Raw genomic sequence first — 17,870 nt, 5'->3', positions numbered from 1 at the left:
CAAGAATTTCACAGTTGGTCATACAGCACCTACCATGCTTTGTGTGGCAGAGTTTGGAAGCATTAAATAGAAGACTGACAAGTGTTCTTATTACTGATTTTGGGACGGTTGCAGACTCTGTTGGAACTAATACTTCAATCTTTGGACTTGCCTTGTATTTCCAAAAATATTTTTTTTCCTTCAGTAATGCACAAAATAAAATTTAGATATACAGTCAGAATTGAGCAGATGCTTACTGTTGTTTTTTTCTGTTATATCCCACGTCTTGTAAATTATTTGTTTGAGTTTTTTCATTTTGTCTTATGCATTGGCTGTCTGGCAAACATTAAAGAAATTCTACTCTGCTTTTTTCAACTATTGCCAGATAATTCTTCAGTCTAAAACTGAAGACTCTAAATATATGAGAGATGCTGTAGACATAGTGATACCATTATGATGGTGAACTAAGTTACTTGCATAACTTTTGTCTGATCTGAGGCAATCTCAATGTAAATTTGCAGAAGCAATCTAGAATTTGTGAGAAATTTACATGACCCACTGGGGTTCAGTTACAGCTTCCATGTATCAAAAAATATTCCTGAAGGTTAACAAGTTGTCTTACATATACACCAGACTTGAGTAATTTCCTTATGTGGTTTGAAGCTTATAAATAAATACATAAATTTGTTCCTCTGGGATTCTTTTACTAGGAAATAGAAATCTTTGGTTTCACTCTACACTGCACCATTGCTTGCATGATTCATGACATTAATAGATAGTAGATGGAACTGTATGCTGCATTGTTGATATTTTTCTTGTATCATCTGTATGTGAATAAAAATACATCTTTTACCAAAAACCTCTTTTTGGGAGTGTTTCAAACTTGGGACACTTGTACAGTGTACATTGTATTGAATTCTCTGGGTGAAAGGAAAAGTTTCCCTTATCTCTAGGTTTTAAATAAAACTATGTATCTCAGTCTAATGGTTTGAATGAAGGAAAGTTTATGAGGGAGATGGGGTGTACACAGGTGCAGGAGTGAATGGGGTGTAGAGGGAAGCAGATTGATGTTAAAACTATCTAGTTGCTTTTTTTTTTTTCAGTGATTTAAATGAGTCCAAAGATGCTAGTGAATTTAGTTCAAGGATATCAGTGTCAAGGAAGGCAGTAAAATGGTTTATTCTCTTGGGTTTCTCAGCAATCTTGCAGTACTTGTAACAGTAAATACATAAAGGATATTCCTAGACCGAGACCGAGTAAAAATGGAGCTCTGAATTTGGGATTGCACATTGGTAATTCAAGTTAAGAAAGCACATTACAAGAATTCTCTAATTATTATTCTACTTTATCCTGTAAACCCAGAAGGTTTGGTGTTATGTTTAAACATAAGAGAAAATATGCTGAATTATGGAAAAGTAGTCCTCGTCTTTTTTCTAAACAACCCGAAACAACTTTAATTGCATTTTGTAATGCTTATATGATTAGAGAGCAGGCGAAAAAATGATTTGATTTTTAAAAACCAGTTGAAGCTGTAACTAGAGTTATCACTTGGTGTGGTGAAGATGTGCACAGGAATTCCAGTTTGGAACTAGATACTGAAATAGTACAAACCCTTGCATGTGTATTGGTTTAGGGGATGTATGTACCTGTGCCTTGATATTTTTTCGTCTTTTATTAGGGAGTTGGTTAATTATTTACTCTTTGTGTTCTAGAATTCTGAAGTGTCTGTTTTTGAGGTCAATATTCGCTTCATTGGTGGTCTTCTAGCAGCTTACTACCTTTCAGGACAAGAGGTAAGGAGATGAGGATGTCTGTGAAATTTAATATATTCTAGCAAATATTGCATGTGAAGAATTTTCTAGAATCTTATTTTCTCACTAGTTTGCAAACAAATTTTACTGTAATAAGTTGTGTAAAGTAATTCTTAGAGTGTGGAATCTGTAAAGCTTGTTTCTGTGAAGGCCTTGAAAAATTTAAGGTGCTTTGTTACAGCTTTGAAACGCTTATCAAAATGTTTTCAGAAAATTTCCACTCAAGTGAATCCCATCATCCTGAAATGCTGAAATGTCAGTAGCTTCTCACGCCAACAGTACCTTGGTTTTGATATTCTGTATTTTCATGAAGTTAGAAGTAATAGTTTTGTCATTTGTCTTGCAAGGCTTTGGGTTTGTAGCGCTTCACAAAAGTGCTACACCATCTTATTACCATGTTCTTGGTGACAAACTGAGAAATATCAAGCCAGTTTTGCCACACTTTTGAAACTCTTATTAAAAAAGATCAGACTTACACTTATGAGCGCTTATACAAAGACATGCATAGATTGAGAGGATGCATATACCCAAAGACTTGCAGCCATGGGTGACTTTGATCTAGCAGTAATAGTGCTGTAATGTCTTGCTTCGCATACTTTAACAAGGCTGGAGCGTGACCCAACATACACTGTATGACTGTAGTTCAAATGGTAACTCTTCTCATGACTTACCTAACTCTTGATCCATTGTAAAAGTTTTTTATTTGTTTGTGTTTATCCTTTATTTTTCATGGCCCTTCTGTGACCTGCTACCTAAAACATTAGGCTTCCAGCCGTGTTTGATACACTTTCAAGTGTTCATTTGTATCTTTCTCCTCTTTCTGGGGGAGCAACACATGCGTATCAAGTTCTCAGGGATTTTAAACCTCCATCTCTAAAAATAACCAAGAGAAAACCCCATATTTGTTGACTCTCTAGGCCTTTGGCATCATTCTCGGATCTGCGACTTTTCTTTTGTAGGAGTGTCTGCTATTTGGAAGAGCTTAGTGGCAAAGCAAAACTTAGTGTACATATTGAAAGAAATTGCTAGTTCATTTTTTCAAGTACTGTTTTCACCTTCTTCACTGACCACATTCCCCAAGCCCACCATCTGCACAGTGATCTGCTACAAGCAGTCCTTTCTACTACAGTGATTCATATGGTCTGTTACAGGAGACCCAAAGGAAGGGAGAAGCACATAATTTTGCCCTTCTTTCCTTTGTAGCAACTGAAGAACTAACCTTGTGTTCGTAGCAGTGAGCCTTTCTGTACCTCCAGAATCTGCAGACTTGGGTCCTCCATCTTCTGAGTTTCTTTGCAGCTCAGTAAGTGATCCTATTCCCCAATGTTACAAGTCAAGCCTTTTACATAGGTTGCTGTGGCACGTCTTCAGGAAGACAGCTTTAGGAAGACATCTTCAGGAAGTAGCTGCTTAAAGTAGCTATCACTTGTGTTAGAGTAGTGGTGAAATTCAAGCCCTGTTTTCTTACACTTTTGTCTTAACAAAAAACACTGAATTATCAACCCAAATATTAACTCAAGGCAGCTTCTGAATTTTATCTAGGTCAGCATTACTAACCTACCAGTTCTATTTTGAGGGCCCCTGGAACAGAAGCTTTCCTTTGCAGTTGCACATAAGCAAGAAAAAATGCTTGTGTATTTGTTTCTGTGGCAAAGAAGTTTTCGTGGAGAGCAGTCTGAGCTGTATGTGCTTTTCAACTTCTGCCAAGGAGCAGCTGAAGTACCTAAGATGGAACCATTAGGATTAGTCATGGTAGTTGCAGTTTCAACTGTAGTGCCAGGTGGCTGTAGCGGCATGTTGAAGGATGCTTCCTTTCCAGAAATCTGTGTTTATGTTGCTTGAAGCTCAGATCGCATTAGGTATTATGTGATCACTGAAACCTTCAAGGAATGAGTAGAGCAGTCTCACATCATCCTTTTAATCTAGGAACACTGATGTCTCTGGGTAGCTTACTCAAACTGGAGTGTGTTCCTTGAAGTCATATAACATCAATATGAAAACCCTCAGTATTTGTTTTCCTTTCACTTGCTTCTGACTCCTTGGTAGAGTTAGAACGAGCTCCTTTGCTTAAAGGATTTGCATCACTATATTTTATTTGTCTCCTCCTTAGAAAGCTTTTAGCTTGTCTCTCCCTCAGTTTTGGCCACTGGGCTGACTCTTGTTTTTAACAATATTTTTGTGGCACCAATCTCTCCAATAGACTTCAAATGCTTTATGACTTGTAGAAGAATATTCACGTAAAGTGTTCATATGTATTATCCTTATTTTCCAAAAGAAGAATTCCTTAAAAAAGTGTACAGAACACATTTCTTTCAAAATAGTGTGGTAGATATAACTGCTGCTGGTACCTAAGAGACCACTTCGCATGCCAAGTTGGATAGTTTCTCTGCAGTTTGTCAGTGTAGCTAAGACAAGCAGGGGAACTGGAAGCTTTTCAATAATTGAGCCCAGAAGAGAAACACCTGCCTCTGGGAACTCTTTGGAGTCAAACAGGTTTGTTTCAGATGTGATTTCCAATCTGATCTTCTCTCTTCCCAAGAAGGAAAGGTGTTCCTTACTTCAGGATCGGAGTGTGCTTAACTTTTTTTTTTTTTTTTTTTTTTTTAAAAGCATTTAGACATGTGAGGAGACAGTCACTGCTAAGACAGGCAAGCCCTATCCCAACTGTTGGTTTGCTTGATCACGTTGTACATGTGTACTTGGGCTTAGGCCTCTTAAGGGAGTCTCTGTCTACTCATAGGAATCCTTCCTTTGTTCATCAAGCTATCATTTACTTGCTTATATTCCCTTCCCACACAGTGATATTCCAATCCCTATTTCCTTTCTTCTAAGCCTCTACTTCTGTAAGACAGTTACTAGATACTTGTTTAGAAGTTTTTCATACTGATTTTCATACTTCTGTATGTCTTGCTTGATGTATTGAAAGCTAAGTCCAATACAGTGAACAGGTGGCTTGGAATTCATGCTGCTTTTCCCCTTTTAATGAGGAAACTCTACTTAAGTCTGCAACAAGAGTTACTGATGTTTGATGATGTTTATAAAAGCTATTCTCATTTTACTTAGACTCCTGTCACTTAGTGCTACTAAAGATGCTGTAGTGACAACCATAAAAGAAAGTGTCCCAAGACTCATCATCAACTGTGGAAGTTCAATCATTAAGTGGACACATTTGGAGAATTTGATAGTCAGCATGGTTTATCTATATGCTTTTTCTCTTTGTATGGAGGGTGTAATTGTGCTTGATATGATTTTATCTGATTATGACCTGTAATGGTAGATATTAATTCTAGCTTTTGAGTATAGCCAACTGTTAATTTAGATAAAATTGCCTTGTTTTATGCCACTTGTACTCTAGTGGCATGACACTGTGATCTCCATGCTACGTTTTACCTGTCACGTTAGACCAGCATCAACTGTGATCATAGTTACAGTTCATAGTAAAATTTTAAACCTCTTTCATATTAAGATTATGCATATTGCTGTCTCTTTCTTTCAGTAAGAATTCCCTCTTACTGCAGTGAATGGATGAATAGTGAAACATATCTCAGAACCTAAAAAAAAAACCCCAAAAACCTGCTGTTTTTAGCAACTGACAACTTGTTTTAAAATGTTGTAGGCTTGTCCTGTCCAGTGTTGAGTCATAGGCCTTTGTGAAACACAACACCTGGAATTTTTTAGCAGCTCAACCTTTTAAATACAGGAATCTCTGCTGGGCTTCCTTGACTGATGAGCATGTAAAGCTAAAGTTTGAGGAGGATTTTCCACATCAGAATGCCTTTTGAATAGAAGAATATCAAGATATGCCTGTGAAACTTGACATAGTTGAAAATTTGCCCGTACATTCTGTTTCAGTCTTCTCAAGTTAATGCTGGAGGCAGAGGTAGTAGGTCTGCAATGTGGAAGGCCTTTGTTTAAGTCCTCCGCACACAAAGTTTTTCCTGGCTGATTGTGGACAGGCCATATGGTGTCTGGCTAGTTGTATATTATCAGATCTAAGACTATTCTGCCTTTGTCTCAGCTCCTACATAGGAATGAGGTCCCAATCTGTCACTGTTTTTGAGATTCTTGGGGTTTGGATTTTTTTCTTTTGAAGCTTTGAACCTGCGTCCTTTCTCCAAAGTACTTTACTGAAATATGTAATGAATAAGTGCTAAAATAGCAGAGTGTAGAACCATAGAATGGTTTGGGTTGGAGGGGACCTTTAAAGATCGTGCAGTGCAACCCCACTGCCGTAAGCAGGGACATCTTTCAAAAGAACAAGTTTCTCAGAGCACTGTCTGACCTGACTTTGAACGTGTCCAAGGATGGGGCATCTACAACTTCTCTGGGCAACTCATGTCCGTAGTAAAAATTTTCTTCTTTATATCCAGTCTAAACCTATTATCTTTCAATTTTAAAATTGTTGCCCCTTCTCCTGTCACTACAGGCCATGGTAAAAAGTCTGTCTACCATCTTTCTTATAAATCCCCTTAATATATGTTGAACGGACAATATATGGTCTCCCCAGGGCCACCTTTTCTCCAGGCTGAACAATCCCGAATATCTCAGACTTTCCTCATTGCAGAGGTAGGTATTCCAGCCCTCTGATCAAATTGATAAAGCTTTTACATTTTGCATTTTCATCAAAAAGGAAGCATGGTCTTGTAGTTAGGCTGTATGAACTACAAGTTTTTCACCTTTTGAGTTCTCAGAAGCCACTATGCTACTGCTTTTCCACCTGTCAATTGGAGTTAACAGGGCAAATTAACAGGTGGTAAAATATGTAGTGACTTCTTACCTAAATAGAGCCAGACTGTTTCTCAGTAATCCTTGCAACAATCCCTTTAACTTCTAGAGAAACTAGACACGGTCTTCATTGTGCTGGAGTGTGACATGACACTGATACAGTTGGTAATACAACAGAACTAAGTAGAAATGAAATGTTCCCTATACCTGCTTTGGAATAAACATTGAGTATGACAGCTTAGAATGAAAGTCAACCTTACATGAATAAAAAAAACTCAAATGAAATGCCAAAACTAAAAAGACCAAAAAATCAAAATGCAAAGCAAAACAAAAAAAGCGGCAAAATTTCTTTGGGGGACTGCATTGATATTTGTTTTCTCTTGTGGATCATCCTGGCATAAAAGAAATTTTTGTATTTAGATATTAAGTCTTTATTTTTTGGTAGCTTTCAACAATGCATTTTCTTTAGAACAGTAGGCTTTTTTATGTTTATTCAAAGTTAATTCCCTAGACTTACTGTATAAGAGAGTTTTGTGTATTTTATGGTTATCTTTAACTTCTTATCCAACACTAATAAAATATCTTGATATCACTCTATTGTATGTTAATAACATCAGGACAGAAATGCTTAATGAAAGGATGTCATGTATCCACAGAGATCAGAACAAGATAAGGCATATTTCACAGAAAAAAAGGATACTATTCTGAGTTACACTTTTATTATGAGATTGGAGCTATCTGTTCAGTCTTTTAAAGTCTCTTACTGGGGAGGTTCCTCTGTTATGTGGAAATTAGCCATATTGATGAACTGATTTCTCAGAATGTAGCTTGTGTCTGTCCAGTTCTCTGGTTGCAGATTTTGTTCGAGCACTTTTTGGTCCTTGCTTTTTCTCTGCATGACAGATTTTCTCCTCACTATGTTGGCATCGCTAAATTCTTCTTTTTTCAACACAAATTATGTAATAGGTCTTGGTAGATTATATGACTCATTATATGTTCTTCCATTTTTCAGTCACAATTATGAATCTGTATGTCTTTAGGTATCAGGGTAGCTCATACTGATTTGAGGGAGGATGGGAAGGCTGCTTTGTAAAATCAGTGCCTGTCCAAAATGCCCCCAGCTCCTGGCGCAAAAAAGCAACAACCAGGCAAGCAGTGAGAATGAATGGCACGAAGTGCGAAATAGCTAGCTGATCTTTCTATGCTAATGCTGAAACAACAAAGCTTGCCAACAGACCGCAACTATAAGCTGTAGTAGAAGTTACAAAATGGATCCACGCTAACTGCGAGAATGTCAAACCTGTGGGAGTAGAATACCAGTGATTATGATGTTCTCAAAGCCTTTCAGACTCTCAGGTCATCCAGAACCTGGTGTAGGGTACCATACTTGGGCAGAAATGAATTTTTCTCATGGTGTGCTGAATCAAGTAGTCCAAGAGCTACAATTTCTATTATGCTGTCCATATATCTGCTTAGTGGAGGAGCGATAAGTACAAGGAAGGCCTCATAGACCAATAATGCCAGCAGAAACAAGCTGCAGTTCTTCACATTGGCTACATGATCTTTGAGCTCTTAAAGGCAGATGAGAATTCCAGGAGCATCTTGCAGCATCCAGACCTGCTGTTCTTTATTTCTGAACACCATCCAAATGATAGCAGTGAGGATGCTGAACCTTGCTAGGAGCATTTTCTTCACTTCAAAGCCCTTTTGAAGCCTTTTTGAAGACACTGTAAATGAACTTTCTGCTCTTCAAGTGGGAGTCTGACAGACTGTTGCTTTGCTACTCCTGCTATGAACCTACTATTTCTCTGCTAGCAATCACCAGCACCTTAACTATGTCCAGCATTGGTCTCCTTGGCCAGTGATAACATGTCTGTGCATTTGGGGAGTGCTTTAAGGATGATGGGGCACTGGAATGGGCTGCCCAGATGGGTTGTTGAGTCTCCTTCTCTGGGGACGTTCAAAATCTACCTGGAAAGTTCCTGTGTGACCTACTGTAGGAGGTCCTGCTCTGGCAGGGGATTGGACTAGATGATCTCTCAAGGTCTCTTGCAACCCTTAAGATTCTGTCATTCTGTGAGTTTGTTCAAGGAAGGAGAGACACAGTTGTAGAGCCCAAGTGGTGCATATATGCACGATAATCCTGTAATGAAATACACTAAATGAGCAAGATAAAGAATGATCTTGCTATGTTTTGGCAAGTCAAGAAGATACCAGAGTCTATTGCTGTGTGTTCAAAATCTTCTGGTTTTTTTCAGTTGTATGTAATGAGTTGCTGTTACTTCTATGGCTTTTGCCCAATAGCCTCTGGCGGTGACTACACCTACTGCTAGAATGAATGTGATAGTCATATTACATGCCATATATCTGTCCAACTTCTTAAGGAATAGATAAGTAAAGTCCAAATTTTTGAGCAAATCTACGGGAATAGTTATCTTTTCACAGGGATCCTAATTATAGATATGTCCACACTCTCTGGATACTGTGGCATTGCCACTGGGAGTTAATAATGTTTGGGTACCATTTATTGCCTGGGGCTCTTGAAGTCGCAGTTCCCATTTTTCTCTGAGACATTTCTGGTGACGAGGCTTCTGCTGTCACTAGTGTCATTACCAGAGAAGAAAGGAAGACAATATATAGCAGAGAAGGTGAATTTCTGATGGAGCTGGAACCAACAAAGTTGTCCATTCTCACTCTTCACGAAGGGAGAAGGGAACAGGAAGCAGTAATCTCCTTCCATCTCTAAGGTGGCTTTGAGTCCAATTTGCAGAGTAAACATTTGTAGAAGAAATGAACAGAAGGAGGGGAAGAAGCAGTGCCACTATCTTCCAGCTGCTCTCCGTGTTGGGAGACTGTGTCTCACTCCTTGCTTCAAGAAAGTTTCTTTTTTTTCCAGAGTGAGTTTTGGCATACTTCCTTGTCGTAGTAAGTCTTAGCCAAACAGATGTGAGCCCCATCCACTGATTATTAGTTTTCTGTATCTCCGTGTCTGATGTAGTCTTCTGCCATCTATGTATCAAGTCTGCCCCTTCCCTATGGCTACAATCCCACTTTTGTCTGTGCCACTGTGTGGCTCACCATGGTGACAGCCCACTATCAGCATGGGCACCTTCTGGGGCTTGGTGTCACCCGAAGTGACTGGTAAACTCCTTCAAGTAACAGCGTCTCTTGTAGTCACTCCCTTTCCTGTGGCTGTGTGAACTGGAAGATGAAGTCCTTTGATGGTAGATTTTCACTAATCTTATTTCAGTTTCTTTTGCCTTCATAAAGTTTCATCTTTGATTAAGGATTTGAGCGTTTTCCCTGTGTGTTCCCGAGCATGCTTTTCTGCTCTCTAATGTTGTGTGTGTGTAAGGAGTTGAGTGAGATCTTGTGTGTACTGAAAGGAGGAAATAAAATCCTTGGATGCTGAGAGAGAGTACCTGGAGCAAGCATATCCAGGTGCTTGCTGGAGCAGCCACATCTCCAGGTAGGAAAAGGTAGGATGCAAAGTGCCTATCACTGTCGGGAAGCTGGAGAGATGTAGTTAACCCAGACTGAGAGAGTCAGAGGAACATGTTGTTACATGGATTTCTTCTGTTTCTTTATCCAAATAAAGATGGATCATTTAAATGTGTAGGTTTTTCCTGTTTTTCTGAGGTTCGCATTTGTTAAGCATAATTCCTTCAGCCCTAATAACTTGGAGCAGTTGAGAAATGAATTTAACTGAAATTTTCATTTAGAAGATTTTAAACATTACATTGCTCTTTGTAGTTAATGTTTGTCAAACTTAATTGTGTTTTTCTGTATAGATGGGAATCGAGTTTGCATGTTTTTGTACTAATTCTTTAATGATTGTTACAGTGAGCAAACCTATTTTTTTTTATTCTGAAGAAGTCATTGCTTGTTTTGATGTGCTTGCTCTGTGGAGGTTTTTTAAATTGTATCACAGACTCTAAAATACATTTTCTAAGGCTGTTGTTTTCTTTGGGTTTCCCCCAAAGAAATGTGTGTGCTGATGAAGCACTGGAACAGGCTGCCCAAATGGGTTGTTGAGTCTCCTTCTCCAGAGACATTCCAAACCCACCTGGATGAGTTCCTGTGTGACCTACTCTAGGTGGTCCTGCTCTGGCAGGGGAGTTGGACTAGATGATCTTCTGAGGTCCCTTCCAGCCCTTGAGATTCTGTGATTCTGTGATACAGTTGTACAGTTACTCCTGTCTTCCAGATCTGGGGTGATTGGTAGGTCACAGAGTGCTTAGGAAGTTTTGCTTTGTCCTGCAAATGTGTGACGGAGAGACCTTATCTCTACAGCTGAAAGGAGGTTTTGGCGATGCAGATGTTGTTTGGTTCTACCAAGTTGCAAGCAACAGGACAAGAGGAAACAGCCTCAAGTTTTACCAGGAGAGGTTTAGATTAGATATTAGGAAAAGTTTCTTCACCAGAAGGATTATTAAGCATTGGAACAAGCTACTCGGGGAAGCAGTGGAGCCACCATCCCTGGAGATAAACAAAAGACATATTGATGTGGTGCTTATGGACATGGTGTAGTGGTGAATATGGTAGTGGTATGTTAATGGTTGGACCTGATCTTAAGGGTCTTTTTCCAACCAAAATGATTCTGTGTGAAACCCAATCAGAGGAGAACTCTCCAGGGGAGGGCTCTTAATCACTCATACCATCTGTGCAGGATACTTGACAGGGGGATGTGTGTGTGCGTCAACCTATCTTTATATGCACCCAGGATGAACCTTTTATTCTTAATCTTTTCTGCAAAAGACTACTGGATACGTGTCCTATGAACATTTATTCATTAAAGTATACAGTATTCTTGTAAGACTATGTGTTATTGTGCTAATTTCAGACCAATAATTCTGTATTAGATGCATTCGAGGATAAAAATACCAGAAATGGAGTGCTTCAGGGAATGGAATTATGACTATATTTTTCACAGTAATTAGCACTCTGAGAGCCGAAGGCCCTTATTTACAGATTAGAGTCCTTACAGCTTCTGAAATCAACACGTTTTCTGAGGCAAGACAAAGCAGAAATAAAGAGTGCTGTGGGTAGTTGTGGTTTCTTAAAACCCAAATTCAACTGTCTTGACTAGCATCTTACAGGAAATCTGTAGTAAAACCAAACGTTGAGTCGATGGCTTCTGGATGCCTCTCCACAAAAGTTTAACTGCATCTATTTGCAGCAGGATTTGAGGATTGTTTCCAGTTCTTGCGTATATGTTCTAGTTTGTAAAGCAGATGCTTGAGAATTAGGATGGGTAAATGATACTTACTTGCTTTGCTTAGAGCTCATTTTTTAGCAATCTATAAGATTTATAAGGTGTGGTAGTTTGACCCTGGCTGGATGCCAGGTGCGCACCGCACCACCCACCTCCTCAGCAAGCCAGGGAAGGGGAGAAAATAAGATGAGAGTCTCGTGGGTTGAGATAAAAGCAGTTTAATAAAGAAGCAGGAAAACCGTGTGCGGGGGAAGCGAAGCAAAAGCAGATAAAGCTGTTACTCTCTACTTCCCATCAGCAGCGATGTCCGGCCACCTCCCGAGAAGCAGGGCTGCAGTACGTGTAGCGGTTGCTTTTGGAAGGCCAGAAATTAATCTTGCCCCCCCTTCCTGCTCCTCTCCCTCAGTTTATATTAATGAACTGACGTCGTATGGTATGGAACATCTCCTTGGTCAGCCTGGGTCAGCTGTCCTGGCCATGGTCCCTCCCAAGATCATGGCCACCCACAGCTATTGGTGAAGGTGGGGGAAGCAATGCTGGAGGGACAGCCCTGATGTTGTGCAAGCGGTAGTCATAATATTGATACCAACAGTAAACACAGCACTGCAAGAGCTTCTGTGGAAATTCACTACCATCCCAGACCCACTACAGTGAGGTTATGCAGGAGTAACTCCATTTTGTCTTTAGAGTAACTAAATATCTTATCTGATATCAACAGCATTTGTCAATGGAGAGTGCATGTAAAGTCCTGGGGGGTCCACAGGTCCATGTTCTGCTTTTGTTGTTTTATCTGATGGCTTTCAAGACAGATGAGGCAAACACTCCTTCTGTTTCACAGCTGGTGGACACTGGGAGTTCTACAGTGCACAAGCTACCTGTTGACTTTTTGTCTTTTTTTTGTGAAGTGGAGCTTCACAAATCATTAAAAATTCTGATGTGTCTGGTAATGGCAAATAAAATATTCCTGTTAGCAATAATGCATGGAATGACAGAAGCCCAGAAATGGATAGAGGGTCAGTTGTTGTGTGGTGTTACATGACCGTGCTTGAGAAACAGTGTCAAGTAAGGGAAGCAAAGTGAATTCTATTCTAATGGCTGTTGTATGATAGTGACAGGAGGACACTTACACCATTACAACAAAGCATTCTTTTCTGCTACTGATTTACTAATACCATAAAAAAAGGTAGTTTTGTGTTTTATTTTTGTTGAACTAAATTTATGGTATTTACATTATAAAACAGAGTAATGATTTACTGTGTTTACCTTTGCCAGCCTTAGATATAAAGCAATTCCTTTACACGATTGTCTTTCTCATCATTATAAACATCATCAAAATGATGTATCTTTCTGGGCAAAATACTACTATAATTCGCATGGATGAATCCAGTCAGAAACCTCATTTAAAATAGTGAGGGATGATAAGTACCTGATACTCTATTAACAGATAATCAAACTAATCCTTTCCAGGAAACTGACAGGCAGCATCTCTTCTGTTCGGGAAGACTCCATAGTAAAATTCTGTTACATATGCCAACAGATATCCCAAACAGCTGACCTAGATACATAAGCTATAGGTCTTTCATAAGCAAGACAGTACATGTTGTGAACTGATCTTGACACAAAAGTCAAAGACACAAATCTTGACTACAAAAGGGCTTATCTAAATTACATTTTCAAAGGTTTAAAATCTCAAGTGATAACAGCATTTTGTATGTCCTGTCCAATGAACATGAGATTTCAATTTGTAGCTCACTGGTATCTTAACAGGGCACAGCCTGAAAAAAATACTTTGTTTTTTTTCCCCTTGAGTTTTAAAGCATTGTCAAATGTTTGGGAATTGCCACTGCTTGCTGCAGTGCAGATTGTAATCCTTGTGCAGTTCCTGTTTACCAGGCTTGCAGTAACAATTTTCTTGACTGGTAAATGGCACTTAGCCCAATTTATTGCTGCATATTGGTGCCACATGGCACCTGAAGAGAAGAGGGGAAAACTGACTTGATTGCAATTTTATTTCCTCTACTGTCAGTCTGATTGGAAATAGGTCTGCCTGTTAGTATAACTTGCTTTAAACTGGTGGAAATAAAGAACAATCTTTTTTAGCAATAGAAAATAAAATAACCGTTAATAGTCACTCTTGTTGTTCCTGTAGAGGGCTATAAAAGCTAAGAAAGAGTAGATCATTTGTAACTACTGGCATGCCATCATCTCCTGGTGACCATGTCTATTAGTTTTTGGCTCTTTCTTCAGTAGTACCCGTTATTTTCCCAGACTTTCATTTATTGGCATTACTGTTGGCACAGTAACACATTCATTCCTACCTACCGAGTTCTCCTATGTTCATTCCTCCTAAGTTAGCATCTACACTAAGAGCTTTCATGCTTGATCAGAGGGAACGAGTATGGCATTCACTTTTGTCAACTGAAAACACAGTTCTTCCAGCAGGATTTTTTTTTTTTTAAACTCTAAACCAAAAAATGAGTCTGGAAATGCTACCACTTTAAAACTAGGCATCTTTGACTGGTTTTGCCTTTTGGAGCTTGTTTTCATTGATTGCTAACTATTATGTTTTCCTCTTCAAAAAGGAGCTTGAATTTTGAAAAACCCTTTAGGTAAGGACAGATATTTAGAGAGATAAATACCATGAATGCCTACAATGATTGCTAAACAAAACCACCAAAAACTAGCAAATATAACAACAAAAAAATCATGTTGCTCCTAATGATATCCGCACCTATCATGCGATAAAGATGGTGAACTCTTCTAGTCTGTTAGGAGTCAAGAGGATGCTGTCTCCTGTAGTATTGTTAAGATTTATGAATTTTGATAATGAGAAAAAAAATCTTTAAAGAAATTACCAAGAAGCTCTCTAGCCTATTAACATTCATTTTTAAAATTCAAAATATAAAATTGCAGATAAGTGCCTAAAGAACACAACCATGTCTGTGTTCAGAAAAAGTCCTTTCAGGCGACCTATGAATCTGTGGGCTAGGTAGTCTCATATCACTCTTCCTCCACATTGCAGAGATTCACTTCATGGAAAAAAAGAGATCATTGATGCAGTGGAGACTTGACAATAATATTGTTCTCATAAGAATTTACAACTGACTGTAGATTTGCTCATGTTGAGATGACAAAATAGAAAACTCCAGAGAAATGTAACCAATTGTTAAACTTGTCCTGTATTAATTAAATTGTTTTTAATGTTGCTAAAGATGTAGATGCAGGCTGCAAGTTATGAGAACAAACAATCCATATTGGCCAGACCCAACGTGAGAACAGAGCTAGCTGTGGCTTTGAAGAGTATGTGGAACTCACAAAAGGCAGGCAGCTCAGTTTGAACTTCTGGTGTGAAGTCCTGTGGCAAAAGACCTCTGAGCATTTGGATTTATAAATCAGAGTTTTGAATACAAGGACGAATTTATTCCTGTTGAGTCATTAATAAAGGGCAAACTTCTCAGTAATCATGTTCTTAAAAAAGATGTGTAAAAACAGCAGAAGCAATAGAAAGCTAATGAAAAGATAGTTATACCTCCTGGACATGTGAGTAGACAGTATGTAGTGTATGACTCAGTCCAGATAAATCTCTGGAAGATATGTTTCACTTAAATATTACTTACTGATGTGATTATACAAGTAGCTTGGTAACTGCTTTATTTCATACAGATGATCAAATTTTTGCTCTGTAAAGCCTTTCCAATTTTTGTTTGCATGGCATAAAAGAAAAATTTTTGTCTCTCTTTTTTTTTTTTTCTTTCCAGAGATCTATAAATTATACTGCAGGGGTTTAGGCTATTTATCTTGCCATTTTTCAAAATAAATGTCTGTTTTTTCAAGTGCCTTGTGTGGAATTTAGGCAACTATGAAGATTCAGTGCTTACTAATTCATGGCTTATAGCTTTTGCTTGCCAACTGTTTTTCTGTCAGAACTTGGTCCTAATATATATATATATTAACTGTAGATAAGCTAAATATGTCTGTAAATCTGTGAAAACAAGCCAGTTCATCCATTTTTTAAAAAAACAACCCACAAAACACTACTCAATTTCAGATGCAATGTAATTTTTTGCATCTGACTGTGTAAAGGGTATGTTTTTGAAAATGTAAAAGCTATGTGGTTTTTAAAATTTATTTATAGACAGTCTGTGATTTTATTTTTTTTGCATTGTTATCTGTCACTTTATGCCAATGGGAGGAGAGAGGCTGTGTGTATAATGAGTGCACATAGTGTGAAACAATCTGTCATTTCATTTCTGTTTAACTTTTTTTGTAAAGGCAAATACAGTTTAAAGGGGACTGAGTCATTTTTGGCAAAGTCTAAAGGGAAAATCAAGATGAAAATTGGAAACTTGGCAACATATTCAAAAGAAACAGGAGACAGGCGAGTGGCTGAGAAAGAAAGTAGAAATTGATACAATGTAAGATCAGAGCTGAAGGACAGAAAAGATGACATGGCAGAGAAATATATATGGGAAATTAAGGAGATATTTGACATGAGTAGAGAATGCATAGGAACAGCTGTTACTGATACCAAAGGTGGAAATAATAGAACAACAGAGACTCCCTTTGACAGATAAGATGAGCAAGTCTTCATGGACCCTCTTTGTGTAGTTTGTGTGCAAAGAACAAAAGAAAAGACTCCCCTGGTGTAAACTTTCCACAAACAAGATAAGCAAGTGTTTGTGCTAAAGACCAATTTGTGTGGCAATCCCTGCAGAGCATCTTGGTTCTGCTAACTAAACATCCATAGCAAAATAAAGACTAGGGATAATGTGAGCCTGCTGCTGAAAGAGGAGTATGACCTAGTGACAAAGGATGCAGAGAAAGTGAAGCTACTGCATGCCTTCTTTGCTTCAGTCTTTACTACTAAGGCCAGCCCTCAGGAAGCCCAACCTCTGGGCGATAGTGACATAGTCTGGAGAATAGGAGACCTTCCCTTGGTGGAGGAGGATTGGGTTAGGAATCTACTAGGCAAGCTGGACACATATAAATTCTTTGGGTCCCGACAGGATGCATGCCCGAGTGCTGAGGGAGCTGTCTGATGTTATTGCTAAGCCATTCTCTGTCATTTTGAATGAGTGTGGAGTACAGATGAGGTGCCTCAGGACGGGAGAAAGGCCAACGTCATTCTAGCCTTGAAAAGGGAAAGAAGGACGACCCTGGAAATTACAGATCAGTAAGCCTCATGTCCATCCTTGGAAAGGTGATGAAACAGCTCATCCTGGATGCCATCTCTAAGCACATGAAGGAAAAGATGGTTATTGAGGAAGTCAACATTAATTCACCAAGGGGAAATCCTGCTTGATCAGCCTAATAGTCTTCTATGAGAGTATAATTGACTGGCTAGATGAGGGGAGAGCAGCAGGTGTCATCTACCTTGACTTCAGTAAGGCTTTTGACACTCTCCCACAACATCCTCATAGGAAAGCTTATGCAGTGTATGTTGGATGAGTGGATGGGGAGGTGGATTAAGAACTGGCTGAATGACAGAACCCAGAGAGCGGTGAGCAATGGCACGGAATCAAGTTGGAGGTTTGTGGCCAGTAGAATTCCACAGGGACTGGTTCTGGGACCAGTCTTGTTCAACATCTTCATCAATGATCTGGGTGAGGGGACAGCAAGTTCGCTGGTGATACCAAACTGGGAGGACTGGCTGATTCCCCAGAAGGCTGTGCTGCCATTCAGCGGGATCTCAACTACCTTGAGAATTGGGCAGAGAGGAACCTCATGAGGTTCCACAAGGACAAGTGCAGAGTCCTGCACCTTGGGAGAACAACCCCACGCACCAGTACAGGCTGGGGATTGACCTGCTGGAGAGAAGCTCTGTGGAGAGGGACCTGGGAGTGATAGTGATAATACACTAAATATGAGCCAGCAGTGTGCCCCTTGTGGCCAAGAAGGCCAATGGCATCCTGGGATACATCAAGAAGAGTGTGTCCAAGAGGTTGAAGGAGGTTCTGCTCCCCCTCTACCCTACCCCGGTGAGGCCTCATCTGGAGTCCTGTGTCCAGTTTTGCGCTCCACAGCTTAAGAGGGACAGGGAGCTGCTGGAGAGAGTCCAGCGCAGGACCACCAAGATGATCAGGGGACTGGAGCATCTTCCTTATGAGGAAAGTCTGCAGGACTTTTTAGCTTGGAGAAGA

The 17,870-nt window shown here is 39.3% G+C and overlaps 1 protein-coding gene across 1 annotated transcript in view; it reads left to right on the top strand.

Annotated features, from left to right (window-relative positions):
• Positions 1–17,870, top strand: part of MAN1A2 (mannosidase alpha class 1A member 2) — a 146,423-nt gene that overhangs the window by 63,678 nt on the left and 64,875 nt on the right. Inside the window, exon 5 of the mRNA XM_062005630.1 lies at positions 1,692–1,772. Within this exon, the coding sequence (XP_061861614.1) occupies positions 1,692–1,772 (81 nt within the window). The remainder of the gene's footprint in view (positions 1–1,691; positions 1,773–17,870) is intronic.

This window comes from Colius striatus, chromosome 1 (assembly GCF_028858725.1).
Source record: "Colius striatus isolate bColStr4 chromosome 1, bColStr4.1.hap1, whole genome shotgun sequence".
In the NCBI taxonomy this organism is placed as follows: Eukaryota; Metazoa; Chordata; class Aves; order Coliiformes; family Coliidae; genus Colius; species Colius striatus.
This window is presented reverse-complemented; position numbering and strand designations above follow the sequence as displayed.